The following is a 15,959-nucleotide window of genomic DNA, read 5'->3' as shown; positions in this document are numbered from 1 at the left end:
GCTCAGCTTCCAGGTGAACGTCTGTTCTACTTGCTTTCATTGCCCAGTTTCTGATTCCATTCATGCATCATATTTTTTTCTGTGCATATTCTAAACTACATTTGTCTCCTACCATGAAAACAACTTTATTAATCCCACTGGGGCCAATTCATCCTGAAGACCTTGTACAAATACAACATACACCGACAGATGCAAGATGCAGCGGAGCTAAATGAGGGTTTAGGATAAATACTAAATGAATAACAAAGTTAATGACAATGCAAAGTTATGGCTAAACAAAGATAAAGAAGGGTTTAATAATCGATGCACCATTTAAAAGACAGATTGCAGAAGGATAAATGATTATGAGAAGCGCAGCATTAGTTAGATTTACAAAGTCAAATACGACGACGTGGGATACGTTGTTATGTTAGCAACTTTTTAAATGTTCTATTTATTGTACGAACGGACAAAGGAAGAAATCCTTGTTATGTTGACTATTATCGTGATAAATAATTCACCTGTCTCAGTTTTCATTTTATTGATTTGGTCTAAAGTTCGGCAGCAAATATCAAAAAGTTAAACCCATCGTTCTAAAAATATAAAGAACTCCAGCTTCACTGCATTTTCTTCAGGTCTATATTTTATCATCTCAGGAAGGCAGAGCCACTGTAGCTCTGGCTCATACACCGTGCACGCTCTCCGTGCACGCTCTCCGTGCACGCTCTCCGTGCACGCTCTCCGTGCTCCCTCCGTGCTCCCTCCGTGCTCCCTCTCTGCTCCTGTAATTGGTCTGTTCCCCGTTTCTTTATTCTGTGAATGAGGTTGGAGATTCTGCAGGTGAAAGTCTTTTCTCTGCTAATCCACGAGGGCACAATATTCTTATCGGTGTTAAAACATGAAGCATATCACTTACTCACTGAACCAACCTTAATAATGTTTCCCAGGAAAGATATTCAGATATAAGGAATAAACCTGAAGACACAGATTCACTGTTCATTGTCGGGTTTTTACCAAAAGTTTAGTTTATACATATAATAGTTGGTAAATGGACTGTATTTATATATACTTTATATACTTTTATATACTTGACATTCACTCAGTGCTTCATCTATATCTCCGTCCATCAGTCGTGCATCTCATTATGACATGATAGTGATGATAACATCCTGTTGTGATGGATCGGTAATTAACAAACGAAGGTCTGGCGCTGACACCGGATGTGTTTCCCGTCGCTCCTCCTCCTCATTAGAACGTTGTCTTTTCAAAATTAAGATGGGGGGGGGGGGGGGGAAACAACAACATAAGAAATGGCTGAAATTAAGAAATCGTTCCCAAGCGATTTGAGAATAACACTCATCCAATTACAACCGTAATGTCGCGGATGCCTCGCCCTGAGTGCTGCACACTGTCATTACCCTAACAGCCATTAAAGCAGATGCAGTGCTTTGTAATGTGGCCGGAGCTGTAGAGGGAAGCAGTCTGCGTCCCCTTGTACTGACCCTGCAGCTAATGGTCCAGAACCGCTCCACCTGCTCTGGAATATCACCGGCTGAAGACGCATCCAGCCATTTGGCCAAACTAATAGAGGGACACTCCATGATTTAGCAGGGAGCTCAGGTCTGGAACGTGTGTGTGTGTGTGTGTGTTGTACTTTTATCCTTGTAACGAGCAAATGGTGCCATCGAGGTAGAAATATGAGGGGGAATCAAGTACAGACCTTTTGCCAGGGGTTCTATTTAAGGCTTAAAGAGGTAATAACCAGGCTAAATCCACGAGAGTCATGTGGCCTCATGGATGATTAAACAAGGTGGAGGGATTGTGGGTGTTTTGTATCTGGGACACTGCGGCTCCACGATCATTACTGCTCAGACTCAATAGTAACATCCGTGTTCTGGGTATTTTGGCTTAGTTTTTGCACAATGGGAGGAAGTGGAGATACGTCGTCCGTTCTTTCTGTTCTCATGCAACAAGCAGAACAGAGCAAACCAGTAAACGTTGGCCTGAATCGTTCTTCTCGCCCTATTGTCTGCGCAGGTTCCACAAGTTAGTTAAATGCAACTTTAAACCATTAATCTATGAAAATGTGATTTTTGAACATCTTGGTCAGCTGATCATCCTCCCGTCGTCCTGATCTTACCAGTTGTTGGAGTTCTGGTTAAAACAAGGAACAAATGACTGTCTGTCTCTAAAGACACTTTAATGTTACACCCACATGTTAACACCAGAACATGTAATATCTCCTGCAGCTGTTTCCCTTGAGACCCCCCCCCCTCCTGAATCCCATGTACCGACTCTGTATTCACTGTATTATCCAGTTTTTCCTGCCTCGTCTTGATTAATTCTGCTTTCATTCAGTGTTTCCTATTTTCATATGGCTCCATAGTCTGACATTAATGTGAGGAAAGTGAATAAAATGGAATTGAAGTGGAGCAGAGGTCACTCTCACCTCACTTAATGTGCCATGTGCATGATTGCTGTTGAATGACTTAAATTCCTTTTAATGTGCTTCAGTATAATGACCTTGGAATATACAATCACACACATGTGCACACGCACGGGAATGAAAATCTCATCTAGTGGAACCTAATTCGATCTGCTCACAGGCACTCGTTCTTATTTTTCATTTTCTTTCGAACCCTTTTATGTCGTATTTATTCCCTGAACCAACAGGAATGTCTGTGTGTTTGTGTGCAGGACCCAACCCGTGTGGTCAGCCCGGTCATCGACATCATCAACATGGACACTTTTGCCTACGTGGCGGCCTCGGCTGATCTCCGTGGAGGTATGGAAATGCTTTCTTTACAGTCTGGGAAATAAAAATGGCTCCGAGGCAAATTCCAGGGTTTTTTGATGACGGAGAAAAAGCCCAGAGGGTCTTTCCTCTTGAAGAAGCTCTTCAGGATGAGTTCATGAACCTTTTCTCTCTCTGTGAACCTCAGGATGCTTTTGAAGTCTATGAAAAATCGACCTTCAGGATCCCAGAGGGACATTGAGCAGTTTCCCTTTTTGAATAGGATTTTATCTTTGATGCAGAAAGACACATAAAACCTATATTTGTGCAATGTTGTACATTAATATGCATCATAACTTTGTAAGAGCAGCAGATCTCACCCAGTGATCCAACCAGATTTCATCTGATAATCTGAAGATGCATTTTAAAATAAATTATAATATCAAATTGTAGATTTAAAAAATCCCTTTCAAATGAAAGAGTAGTAGTTTGGTTGTGGCCTGTGTCGGCCCTGTGGTGGCCCAGTGTCGGCCCTGTGGTGGCCCAGCGTCGGCCCTGTGGTGGCCCAGCGTCGGCCCTGTGGTGGCCCAGCGTCGGCCCTGTGGTGGCCCAGCGTCGGCCCTGTGGTGGCCCAGCGTCGGCCCTGTGGTGGCCCAGCGTCGGCCCTGTGGTGGCCCAGCGTCGGCCCTGTGGTGGCCCAGCGTCGGCCCTGTGGTGGCCCAGTGTCGGCTGGGACTGGCTCCAGCTCCCCTCAGGCCTTCTAAGGATAAATGGTCCAGATAATGGATGGATGCTAAAGAACCCAGAAATCTCTACTAGCGGTGAAAGTGGAGGACGCAGGTTTTGTCACTGTCTAATTCAGCGAGCGCCGCAGATCGGTGTTGTAGGACGCGGGAGTCTGAGGAGCGCTTTTCATTTCTAGCTTGTTACGATTCTGCGGGTCCAGACGAGCTGAGACCAATTGACCAGAACGACACACAGCCATGTTCTCCACTCACCTCCGTCATCCCTCGCTCCTTCTGAAGCCAATCTCCCCAAAGAGCCTCATCATCCCTCTCTCTTTCCATTAGCCTGTCTTCTTCCAATCTTCTTCTCTTGGTAACAGCCGTCTGCCAATCAATGCTGATAATAGCCCTGTCCAACACACACACACACACACACACACACACACACACACACACACACACACACACACACACACACACACACACACACGGGAATCGATGGTGATAGTTGGGCTCACAAAGGACGTTTTAATTATAGCTGAAGCCGTCGCTCATAATATAAAAAAGATTGGTATAAAATGGACTTTCATTGATCCACACACACACACACACACACACACACACACACACACACACACACACACACACACACACGCACACACACACACACACACACACACACACACACGCACACACACACACACACACACACACGCACACACACACTGATGGGGGAGGGGACTCCATGACCGGCTCTTGTGCTGACAAATTGATGATTTTATTGACACAGAAAGTAAAAGACAGAAATCAACTGAAGCAATGTGACGAGAGCCAAGATTATCGGCCGATATCGGTCCATCGCGGATACATTGGAATCGACGTAAAGCCGATTTTAATATGAAAACTCATAAATAAAAACATAACTCGATGAGGAGGAAAATGCATTTTTTACCAAATGTAGCTACCAGCCGATTACTCTGCTCGCTGACTCGGCTGTGAGCAGAGTATTGTTAAACCATCAATCTCTATAAGCCAACAACCGACCGACCGATAGTATAAACTGCAGCCTAATAAAAGAATTGTGCCCAATAATCCAACATTGATCAGGCTCTACAATAAATGTACAATTTGATTAAAGTCTTGTTTTTCACTCTTTAGCTTTTAATCATTTCAATATTAGCAAAAGCAAAAATCTGTGTTCACGACTTATTAATGTATTAATTTTCAAAACAAGTCACCAGTAAATCTCCAGTTCATTAAAGTGTTTGACGACCACTTCCCTGCACTCAGTGTTTAACTGGATTAGATGAAGTCTCGGCACTTTGCAGTATCGTCTGTAAATATAATATAAACATGTGTTTGTTCTTTCTCTCTCAGGTTTTGATTGGAGTCTCCATTTCAAGTGGGAGCAGCTGTCGCCGGAGCAACGGGCTCGTCGGCTCGACCCGACTCAGCCAATCAAGTAATTCACACATTCACACGCTCTCGTACACATGTGCAACACCACTGCACGCGTGTGTAAACACAAGCATATGATGGTCTGTTCACTTCCTGACCCCAGAGCTCATTAACCGTAGATGAACACAAAGAGGAGCTGGAGGGAGATGGAGGCAGAAAAGTGGGAGAAAGACGGAGAAAGATGCGACAACACGTGTGGAGGGAATTTACAGAGAAGTCAAATAAGAGGAGGAGTTTGTATTCAGGTTTTAAAACACTGGAAAACTGAGGCAACACAACCTGCTTCCACTATGTGCATTTAGATGCTTTCTGACATGACAACCTCCTCCTCCTCAAAACTGTTCCATCCTCAAGTTATAGAAAGTTAAACAAATAATTAAAAACTTGTCAGAAAAAGTTTGGCGTGGGCGTTTAACCCCCGATCTTCACTTCCCGTTTTCAAGCTCGAGTGGAGCGTTTTAATTGCTGCTGAATGTGGTTCACTGTCTCAGTGTTCGTGAGGCTGACGCTCGATGTGTAAAGAGCAGATCTCTGCTGCGTCTGCAGGGAAATAAAACTGTTTCACTTTTTATTCCAAGTGTAAACTGTGGACTGCAAACAGGTGCACACACACTGTGATGTCATGTTAAAGCCTAAAGCAAACACAATATATGAATATACCCATCAACATTCAACATAAAGCCAGAGCAAATAATTCAATACTGGATCACAGAAAGGATCAATAATAAACTTTTACTATTAGAAAATAATAAATGCATTAACCACAGAAAATCCTGTTTTCTGCGTTGGTTCGTTTCAGCGCGGAGGCGACTCACCGCTGCTGAAATGACAAACGAGGAAGAATCTTCCCGCAGCAACAATCTGTGACAAACGCTTTGACCCGTTTCTGCTGAAAAACTTAATTCACTGCAAGTTTACACAAAACTAAACCATCAGTGCCTGAGTCATTGGCTCCGGAGAGATGAACAAACAAACAAGGCTCAGGAGCCACAGAGTAAACACACACGCACACACACACACACACACACACACACACACACACACACACACACACACACACACACACACACACACTTGTGTACTGTTCCTTCTTGATAAATCAGATTGGTGGCAGGAACCCAGATTTACTGCTGTGCCAAGTTGTGACTGTCTGGCTCGGTGCATGTTATTTTAGTGGAGGCAGAATGTTAAACACTCACAGGTGTGTGTGTGTGTGTGTGTGTGTGCGTGTGCGTGTGAGTGTCTCAGACGCACATGAGGAGAGATGGAGTGTGGCTTATTTATTATGACGGTCTGTCTCTACCTGGATGTCAGTTTGCTGCTTCTGTCTGTGTCATGTCAACCTGCGGATGTTGGACTGAGTCACTGTGTCCGTCTGTGGACTCACACACAGACACACACCACACAGACACACACACGAACCATACTTAATGGGATTGTGCGATTTGACCAAATAAGTCGATTCATATCTAGATACAATTTAATGTAGATTAGTGGAGAGCGTGTTTTTGCAGATGTCCTCTCCTTCTACCTGCGTGATTCTTTTAAATGTTGTTGACAAACGTCTCGACATCGCTTTTTAGCACTGAACTGTACTTTTGTGGCTGCAGGGGGCGCTGTTGCTCAACACGGGTACTTGAGTAAATTAATGTGTTTACTTTCCTGCACTTTCTAAACCAACATTAGCTAAAGTAAAAACTGAGTGAAGGTACCGGTGGCTCACACAATACGATGTTTGTGATTATGCACCATGATGGTCAAATATGTCAAAGCTCAGATTTCCACTGGAACAACAAACCTCTGCTGTTATGATAAAATGAAATTTAAAACCCAGGCTCATTTTGTGACTGTAGAGTTGTGGTGTCTGCAGAGCTGTGAGACCGATGTTGGTGTAACTGCCCTCGTGGACCCGTCCTCACAAACACATGTAATCACACACACACACAGAAATGTGCACCAGCCTCGTCTGCTTCTGTTTATTTGTTCGTTTCTGCCGTTTAATTTATTTCTCATTTCCTGAGTCACACACGTGCTCCACAATCAACACAAGCATAAAGTTTTACACACACACACACATGCACACACACGCTTATATTCCTGAAAACACACAAGGACAAATTGAGCTTTAAAAAGGTTTGTGTGCCTCCACCCACACACACGCATTCCCACCCACACAGACACACACAGACACATACAGACACACACAGACACACACAGACACACACAGACACACACAGACACACACAGACACACACAGACACATACAGACACACACAGACACACACAGACACACACAGACACACACAGGGCTATTTGCAGGCGGTGGCAGCAGGATAATTGTTGATAAACAGAGGGTATTTGATGACGCGTGCTGACGGCCCTCAGCTATTCACTCGTCACATTGTCCAGATCATGATTCACCCTGTGTGTGTGTGTGTGTGCGTGTGTGTGTGTGCGTGTGTGTGCATGTGTGTGCATGTGTGTGAGAGTGTGTGAGAAGCAGCAAAATAACAAGCTCTTTTCTTTTGTTGGAAACACAAAGGGACAAAAGTGTTGAGAGCTTCTTTCTTTCTGTTTCGATCAGATTCAGTCCGACTTTGGATCAATTTAAACATCAGTGAGAAAATGATGGTGAAAGAGTTTTATGAAATTAAGCGAGTTCGTACATCCTTAAATTCAAATGCAGTTTTGGAGCCGATACAACTGAGAAGTTTGCACACGATGACGCTCACGGCCTCGTGTTGATTCGTCAGGTTCCTGTCACATGACCTCCTTCCAGAAGAAACACAACATGGAGAATCAATTACAACTCGATGTCTGAACCGACAGCTGTTCAGTTCAATTCTGTATTTTACGATGATACATCTGCTCCAGTTCTGCAACTAACAACCAAATGTGTGTACGTGAGTGGACGAGGTCGATTGAGTTTGGAGCTTTGTAAATAACCAGGAGAGAATATCTTCTGTTTTTAGAGCTGCATTTTAGCCGGAGGACTTTTCCACCTTTTAATCAGACCTGTGAGTCTGAAGCTGAAATTAGTCGTGTCTCATATTCACATCAGATTGGTTTGAACACATCCGTCACCCGTCTGTCTCTCTCCCTGACAGGACTCCCATCATCGCAGGCGGGCTCTTTGTGATTGACAGGTCCTGGTTCAATCACCTCGGCAAGTACGACACCGCCATGGACATCTGGGGCGGAGAGAACTTCGGTGAGTCATCCCCCGACCGGAAAGAGCAGCTACTGGTCCCACTGGTCTGACAAAGTAACGAAGCGAGAGATCGTAAAATAGCATCATTGTCCAATCGGAACAGATGATTCGATCTTTTAAAAAAATACGATTCCGTAGGAGAATAAACTGAAAAACAGGAGGGAAGTTAAATTTCCTGCAACATCTGGTTCCCCTGCTGCTACCTGCAGTCATCTGAAGTGTGTGTGTGTGTGTGTGTGTGTGTGTGTGTGTGTGTGTGTGTGTGTGTGTGTGTGTGTGTGTGTGTGTGTGTGTGTGTGTGTGTGTGTGTGTGTGTGTGTCGGTTTGCTGATTGCTGCATCGCTGCTTCTTTTAGATCAATGAAAGACTAACCCCACTTTTCCCCTCTCTCTCTCTCAGACACACACACACACACACACTCTGTGTCAGTCTCTCCGGCTCTCGTCTCAGTATCTCAGCATCTCACTGACTTCTCTCGTCCTCCTTTGTACTCTCTGGTGTTTGATCTTCCATCTCTCCTCTTCCTCATCAAACGTGCTCGTGCTCTCGTTTTCACTTCCTCTCTCTCTCTCTCTCTCTCTTTGTCTCTCTCTCTCTCTGTCTCTCTCTCTTCCTCTCTCTCTCTCTCTCTCTCTGTCTCTGTCTCTCGCTCCATCGCAGTCGCTGTAAAACTTCTCGTTCTTCGGAGAAACTCAGACGACAGCAACTTTATGAATCAAAACTAACACACACATGGTGGAGGTTGATTGTGCTGTATGTGTTGCTGAGCTCATGACATTGTAAACAGGCCAACAGTGCGTGTGAACTAACCACACACACACACACACAATCAAACCAAACCATCAGTGGCTCATCACATATTCAGAGAGATGTTTTCCACACGCAGAACCAACAAGTCAAAGGGTGTGTGTGTGTGTGTGTGTGTGTGTGTGTGTGCGCAGAGATCTCGTTCCGGGTGTGGCAGTGTGGCGGCAGTCTGGAGATCCTGCCCTGCAGCAGAGTGGGTCACGTCTTCAGGAAGAAACATCCGTACGTGTTCCCCGAGGGAAACGCCAACACCTACATCAAGTACGTCATCTCTTCGTCCTCACAGCTGTTGATGACAACTTATGTTCCAGAGGAGAACTTTATTCTTAATGTTATTTTTGTAATGTTATGTGATCAGACAATAGACTGTGTATGTAAAATGGATGTAGACTCCTGACCCTGACGAGTAAGAAAACGTAACATAGCGTCGTTTGTGGAAACTGGAAAAGCTTCAGATGACAGATAACGACACATTCAGGATTCTGCTCGAGCCGTTAAAGCAATGTCCCAGAATTTTATGTTTAAAGTTATGTTTCAATTAACTGACACAAAAACGTGAGACGACACTTGGAACAAAAACTAAATCATTCATAATTTGAATAAAAAACACGTTATTGAGAGAGAGGAGATCGTTACAACCCAGGTTCAAGCTGCAGCTCGGTCCGATTCACAGTTTTCTCCTTGGTTTCATGGCCTTTTCTGGTAAAAATTCGGAATGTGTGACGATCATGTCTCGTGGAATCATGTGGAAAGATTCATCTGTGCTCAGCGATGTGACCGATCAGATCTACATGTCTCCTGTTGTCCTGATGTACAGTTCTCATGGTTTGGTATGAAGCTAATTACAACTTCTCTGTAATCCGTCCGTTTGTTTTAAACCTTCCAACTTAACTAAAAACCCCACTGAGTGTTTCCCTGATGTAATGTAAGAGGAAGAAACACACGTTTCTCTGACCTGTGCGTCGCAGCCGCCGAACGCTGCTCGCATCATTGTTAAAAGTGGATTTACAGCTGCCTGGGAGCCTTTGAGCTGCGGGGACAATATTATCCTATTAGCATAAGCTGCATTCTGTTCTCTGCCCCTTTTCACACAGTTCAAACAGAGGGATGTTTACAGGCAGTCCAATAATCCATTAACAGGACTAATGTGCTCACACTGCATGTGAATTGATCTGGTATAAATAGATTAATCAAGGCTACAATGAGGAAGCTGCTTCCATCCAGATTATGATATCAAGTGCACTGTCAACATCCTGCTCGCTGTAAACCACACTGTGGTATTCACTGGGGAAAAACAGGAGGAGGCGGATTCCAGAGGCATCATGTTTTCAGGTCGTCCGTCCCTTTCTTATTAAAAAACACCACAGGGGAATTTCACTTGGACTCAAGGATGAAGTGATCAGTGACCTCAGGAGTCTGGGGACTGGAACTGCACTGGTTTGAGGAGACAGACGACCCCGGTGCTGTTTGTCTCGTTGTTTCTTTAAAACACAATGGTTGGAAATGTGGTTAATAGGAGAAAGGAGAGCACAGGAGTCCGTGTGTAGGAAACGATCATTTACACTCTAATCATCTCAAACATCGTCTTACTTTCTTTATGTAAAACAGCCAAAGCCATTAATGACGACGCTTCTTTTCTTTTGGACGTTCCAACACAGTGGCACCATGTGTTGTTAGCATTGTTAGCAGAGAGGCTAACGTCTTGTTTCGTTACATTGGGAGATGGAGCAGAAAGAAATGTTCATATCTCAAAAACTAATAATTTACAGTCCAAACAATGGACAATTACAGTTCTCTATTTAGAAATTATTTGAATCAATGTGTTATGTGTTTCATTTCTAACATAATTTCAGCAAATGTATCATTTCTATTGGTTTATTGACTCGGAACCTTTTAGCCGAGGTTGTACAGAGTTTGTAGATGAGATGTATTTGAAGATTCTCCAGGAGAAACACCGGTGTAGACAATGGAGGAACATTTCTCCTGCAGACTTCACGTTCACCAGGGAAACATGAACTCTTTATGACTGAAAACTTTTTAAATTGTCGTTTTTATCGGCATCCCACATCAAACCTATAGGCGTGCACTGAAAGGCATTCTGGGAAACGCTGTAAATGACGAACTGAGGTAACAGACGAAAGTGAGTTCGCCCAAAATTAGATTGCAGCACTTCATCACAAAACAACTCTCGGGATCCACTGAACGCCGCAGACGGATTCTTCCTTTAACAGTCGAGTAATTCATAATCCTCAGTGTGTGAGCAAAGCAGTAATACTGCCGGGGTTGGGGGTTGAGTTCCCTCTGTGGCTCGACGGGTCCGGCAACGCAGCCAAACGGCTCATTTAAACTTTTTGTGTCGACCACATAATCCACACCAACACTTCTTTTATTTAGTTTTTTTAAGCCGATCTGTTGAGCTGCTCATTCCGCTCCCTGTTGGCCGTTACCGAGGCAACATCTGTTCCCGCGCCGAAGACGACTTCCATTCGTATCTCGATGGCCTGATGTTTGCGACCGGCGCTGATCTCCCAAAACAAAGCCGCTGTTGTCTGTTCGCCTGTTGCTCTGCTGCTTAATTAGCTGGAGGCTCGGCGTCGGCAGGCTGGGGTCTGAATATGCAAAATAAAAAGAGCTGCTTAATAATACGATTACAAAGATTATGCTGCGGCCTGCTGCTGTGACCTCGTGTGTGTGTGTATGTGCGCACGGGGAGTGAGGTTTTAATTGTAAGCCTGTTTGTGACACATTTGTGTTGATGTGCCTACGAGCGTCTCATATCCTCTCTCTCTCTCGTCCCCTTTCATTAAACCGCCACAGCCAGTGTGTGTAATGCCTCTAATGGATGGTTTCTGTCGTTTCGATGGGAGAGTTCACAGCTCAGAGAAACTCAGCTAATGGCTAATTACTACAGAGACAGAGAGACGGAGAACGAGGGGAAAGAGTAACTGGGGATAAGAGATGGAGACAATGTGTGTTACTCCTCATGCAGTGTTTTTACACCTGACACGAACGTGTTCCATATACAAACATGTGTAATCAAGTGTAAAACATCACAATGATCCTGTGATCAGACGGATCAGTGTGCGACTTCATGTGTGTGTCTGGAAAAGACCCGTGTTAAAGGAGACATGTGATGTTTCAGTGGTTTGTGAATGCAAATATTTTCAGCGGTGTCACAAAATGGAATCGTCCCTGCTTCTGGCCATGAGGGATTCTGAGGAGAACGAGCAGAGATGGAACTCTAAACATGTGTGTGTGTTTACAGGAACACACGTCGCACAGCTGAGGTGTGGATGGACGACTTCCGACTCTTTTACTACTCTGCTCGGCCCGCAGCTCGAGGGAAATCCTACGGAGAGTAAGAGAAAACACACACACACACACACACACACACACACACACACACACACACACACACACACACACACACACACACACACACACACACACACACACACACACTATAGCTGCTTTCAGACATGCACTGAACTCCGCTGATCCTCCGAGCATGTGTGATCCTAAACGTCTGAGTGAGAGCCTCTGGGTTATCTGCAGACTTCCTCCGCCCGGCCTCCTATTATAATAACAGGATGTACAGACTATCTGCAGGTTATGACTCGGTGACATGATGCCTCTAACCATCACATTTCACAGTTGGACAGAACAGCTTGTCTGACGTCTCCGTTTGCTGCTGGGATGTTCAGGTGTCCTCCAACACCTGCTCACGTCACTGCTGGTTGTTTGAAGCGTTTGAGCACAAAGAGCAGTGAACCTGAATGAAATGGTTTAACTCGTAGCTCTGTGTTTTCTCCGTGAAGGGAGGCGACTCCCTACAATGTGATTAATGTGAGACACAGAAGGAACAGAGCTTAAAGCCGACAGCTTTGCCTAAATGTCAGTATTTATCAGTCAGACTCAGGTAAACACTGACATTTAAACACAGCTTTAAGGTTTCAGCTGCTTTCACTTCACACGTCTCCATTATTTTCCCTCGCTGAACGTTGGTGTTGTTGTTGGTTATTTCAAGGTCTGAGGTTTAGTGGAAATGTTTCTGATTGTTGTGTTTTTTAATCTGAAGCCTTTTACTTCACGTCGCTAATATTTCTGTTTCTGTGATCGTGTGTGTGTCGCCAGTGTCCACGGACGAGTGGAACTTCGCAAGAAGCTCAAGTGCAAATCCTTTAAGTGGTACCTGGACAACGTTTACCCAGAGCTCAAGTAAGTGTGTGTGTGTGTGTGTGTGTGTGTGTGTGTGTGTGTGTGTGTGTGTGTGTGTGTGTGTGTGTTTAACACCGTGAGATAGGGCGTCGTTTCCAGAGAATATTTCATAGATATGGATGAAAAAAATCTGCCATGTTTAGAGGACTGATATTAATTTATTATTATTTTCTATTTAATTATATGCAATTTTGTCAAAATCCAAACAGAAATCTGGATCTAGTGAATTTAAATGTGGTTTCATAAGGAAACTGTTGAGTGCAGGTGGAGGTTTGAACTCTCTGAACACTTTCTAGTTGCACGAATAATAATATCTTCCATGAAAAGCTCGTATTGGCCAATTTATATATCGTCCGACTGCTTCTCTAATTTTTAAGAACAAAAGATTCATGAATCATTTGGAAATGAAATATCACAGCAGGACGACAGGAAACAAACACAGGAACAGAAAATAAGGATGAAACAACGAGCTCTATTTGAAACATCAGACCTGACGGCGACTCTTTCCCAGTGCACGTACACTACTTCACAAACATGCCAATGCAAATACCTTTAAGACACATAAGCTCTTTCATTTAAATGCTTCCTCTTCACTTCAACACACACTCACTCTTAAATACCCATTTATCCACTGGAGGCTGGTTTTAATCCCCAAGAATGGAATTAACAGTCTTGCTCTCGGGGGAAGACGGACCTGACCCTTAAAACGCAGAATAACCTTTAACGGGTTATTAAAACAGAGAGAGATAGCAGATTGAATTAATGCTACAGGGCTTAAGCCCGAGTTTATGGCACCGGCCGTGAATTAAACAAGACTGAGAAAGTTTATCAAAGAGGAAGATTGGACGAGAAACTTTCTGAAGTAATGAGTTCAGAGAATTGTGGTCTTCAGCGGATTTGTTAAAGGTGCAGTGCGCCATTTTTGAAAATACAGATGAATCAAATTAACGGTGATCGTGATAATAAGGTGAAGATGAGTGAGCCTCATCTCCGTCTTTAAGTGACGACCTGATTTCATCTAAACCCTGAAGCTTCCACATGTGATAAATGTGGCTTTGAAGATTAAAGGATCTCTTGGAAAATAAGATATTTAGGGAATATAATCCAGTGTACAGCTAAAAAATTAAACATCATCTTGAACCTCTCTGTGTCGTGTTTCCTCCGTCAGGGTTCCAGATGACTCGGACTCTCAGTCCGGGCCAATCAGACAGAGGCAGAACTGTCTGGAGTCTCGCAGGCTGGAGGGGCAGGAGCTGCCCGTCCTCACGCTGGCGCCCTGCATCGGAACAGAGGGGGTCCCCGCCGTCAACCAGGTGAGTCAACCAGCGTTTCCATGGGGAACTGGCAGGAAACACGTGAATGTTGCTTTTTTGGTTCGTTTATAAGCAACACTACACAAAAACAACACAATGGATTTAACTTGGTGGAAGGATGTGACGCTCTTCATTCAGTCGACAGTAGTTTTAGTTCACCTTTGTACATAAAATGTTCAAAATCGCAGATCTTCCAGATGTTTTCCTCTTCAGGGTCGTGGTAACTCTGCTTCACTCCTCTTCCTCACTACTACACAACCCCTGAGTGTGACTGTGTGTGTGTGATGATCTGTTACGATGGAGGAGGAGATATGGTTCACCTGACTTCACCTCCTCTCACTGTCTCTCCCTGTGGTCATTAGTGGATGTTAATACATTTCCTACGAGAGTCTGCAAACGAAAATATAATAACGTGTGTGTGTGTGTGTGTGTGTGTGTGTGTGTGTGTGTGTGTGTGTGTGTGTGTGTGTGTGTGTGTGTGTGTGTGTGTGTGTGTGTGTGTCAGTGATTGACAGGCAGGTTGTGAGCAGGTCCATGTGTGTATATTGTTCCTGTACTTGTGTTTGTCCAGTTATCTTTTCTTTGTGAGTACGTCCGACCTGCTCTCGCTGGTTTTCTCACTGTGTGTGTGTCTGTGTGTGTGTGTTTGTTTGTGTGTGTGTGTGTTTGTGTGTGTGTGTGTGTGTGTTTGTGTGTGCAGGCTCTGCCTTCTCTCAGCCATAATTAATACCCGCAGGATTCTCATTATTCCGAGTGCAGAGCGAGTGCGGAGGCTGTGATCCGCTCTAACAAGCAGCGAGTGAACATGTCAGCTGCTGAAATGCCTTAAGGCTGGAGAGGCCTGCCTGTGACTGGAAGGTCGCTGGTTCAAATCCCTTAACTCTCAGTGCAAGTGTGAGTGAGAAACTCCCCCTTGTCGACCACTGTAGGAAGACGAGTCCCCGGAGGAAGGCTCTTAATCCCTGTTTGTTCACGTTCTGAGGCTTTGGTCTGAAGTGGGAATGTTTTTCAACTTAGAAGAATTCATTTTTCAGTTTCTTCTTTGAAAAGTGAGAAAAGCTGATTCCTCTGATGTTTGCAAATACCCCTCGTCATCAAAGTAAATGGGAATCTGCATTGGATGAAAATGTTAATTGTTCATGTCTTATCATTCTTATGAATGATGTTTTAGGGTTGTCCATCCGTCTGTTGCTTTCCTGTGAACATGATGTCTCAAAAAGCTCTTTATGGGATTTTTTTCAAACGTGGTTTAAAGGTTCAATTGGGCTTCAATACGGATTTCTGTCTGGAGCCGCCATTTTGCACCAACACTCACATAGCGGGAGAAATCGGTCGTAGAATTAAAAAGACCAATTTGTGAACCCACCGCTGCAGAGAGCAGAGCCAGTCATCTAGGATTCAGATGTATTCTGCTGTTCCATTAACAGGAGGTTTCACACGGTTTAAGGTTTGACGTCCGTGTACAGCAGAGCAGAAACATGCGCTGAAGGTGGAGGAGAGTGACGGGTGTGAAG

The 15,959-nt window shown here is 44.3% G+C and overlaps 1 protein-coding gene across 1 annotated transcript in view; it reads left to right on the top strand.

Annotated features, from left to right (window-relative positions):
* Window positions 1-15,959, top strand: part of galnt14 (UDP-N-acetyl-alpha-D-galactosamine:polypeptide N-acetylgalactosaminyltransferase 14 (GalNAc-T14)) — a 110,028-nt gene that overhangs the window by 86,318 nt on the left and 7,751 nt on the right. The window contains exons 7-13 of the mRNA XM_034580742.1: window positions 2,677-2,764; window positions 4,816-4,900; window positions 8,004-8,107; window positions 9,049-9,175; window positions 12,180-12,272; window positions 13,049-13,132; window positions 14,301-14,445. Coding sequence (XP_034436633.1) covers window positions 2,677-2,764; window positions 4,816-4,900; window positions 8,004-8,107; window positions 9,049-9,175; window positions 12,180-12,272; window positions 13,049-13,132; window positions 14,301-14,445 — 726 coding nt within the window. The remainder of the gene's footprint in view (window positions 1-2,676; window positions 2,765-4,815; window positions 4,901-8,003; window positions 8,108-9,048; window positions 9,176-12,179; window positions 12,273-13,048; window positions 13,133-14,300; window positions 14,446-15,959) is intronic.

The sequence above is a fragment of the Hippoglossus hippoglossus genome, chromosome 24 (assembly GCF_009819705.1).
Source record: "Hippoglossus hippoglossus isolate fHipHip1 chromosome 24, fHipHip1.pri, whole genome shotgun sequence".
Classification (NCBI taxonomy): domain Eukaryota; kingdom Metazoa; phylum Chordata; class Actinopteri; order Pleuronectiformes; family Pleuronectidae; genus Hippoglossus; species Hippoglossus hippoglossus.
Note: the sequence above shows the minus strand (reverse complement) of the source record. Positions and strands in the feature narration are given on the sequence as shown.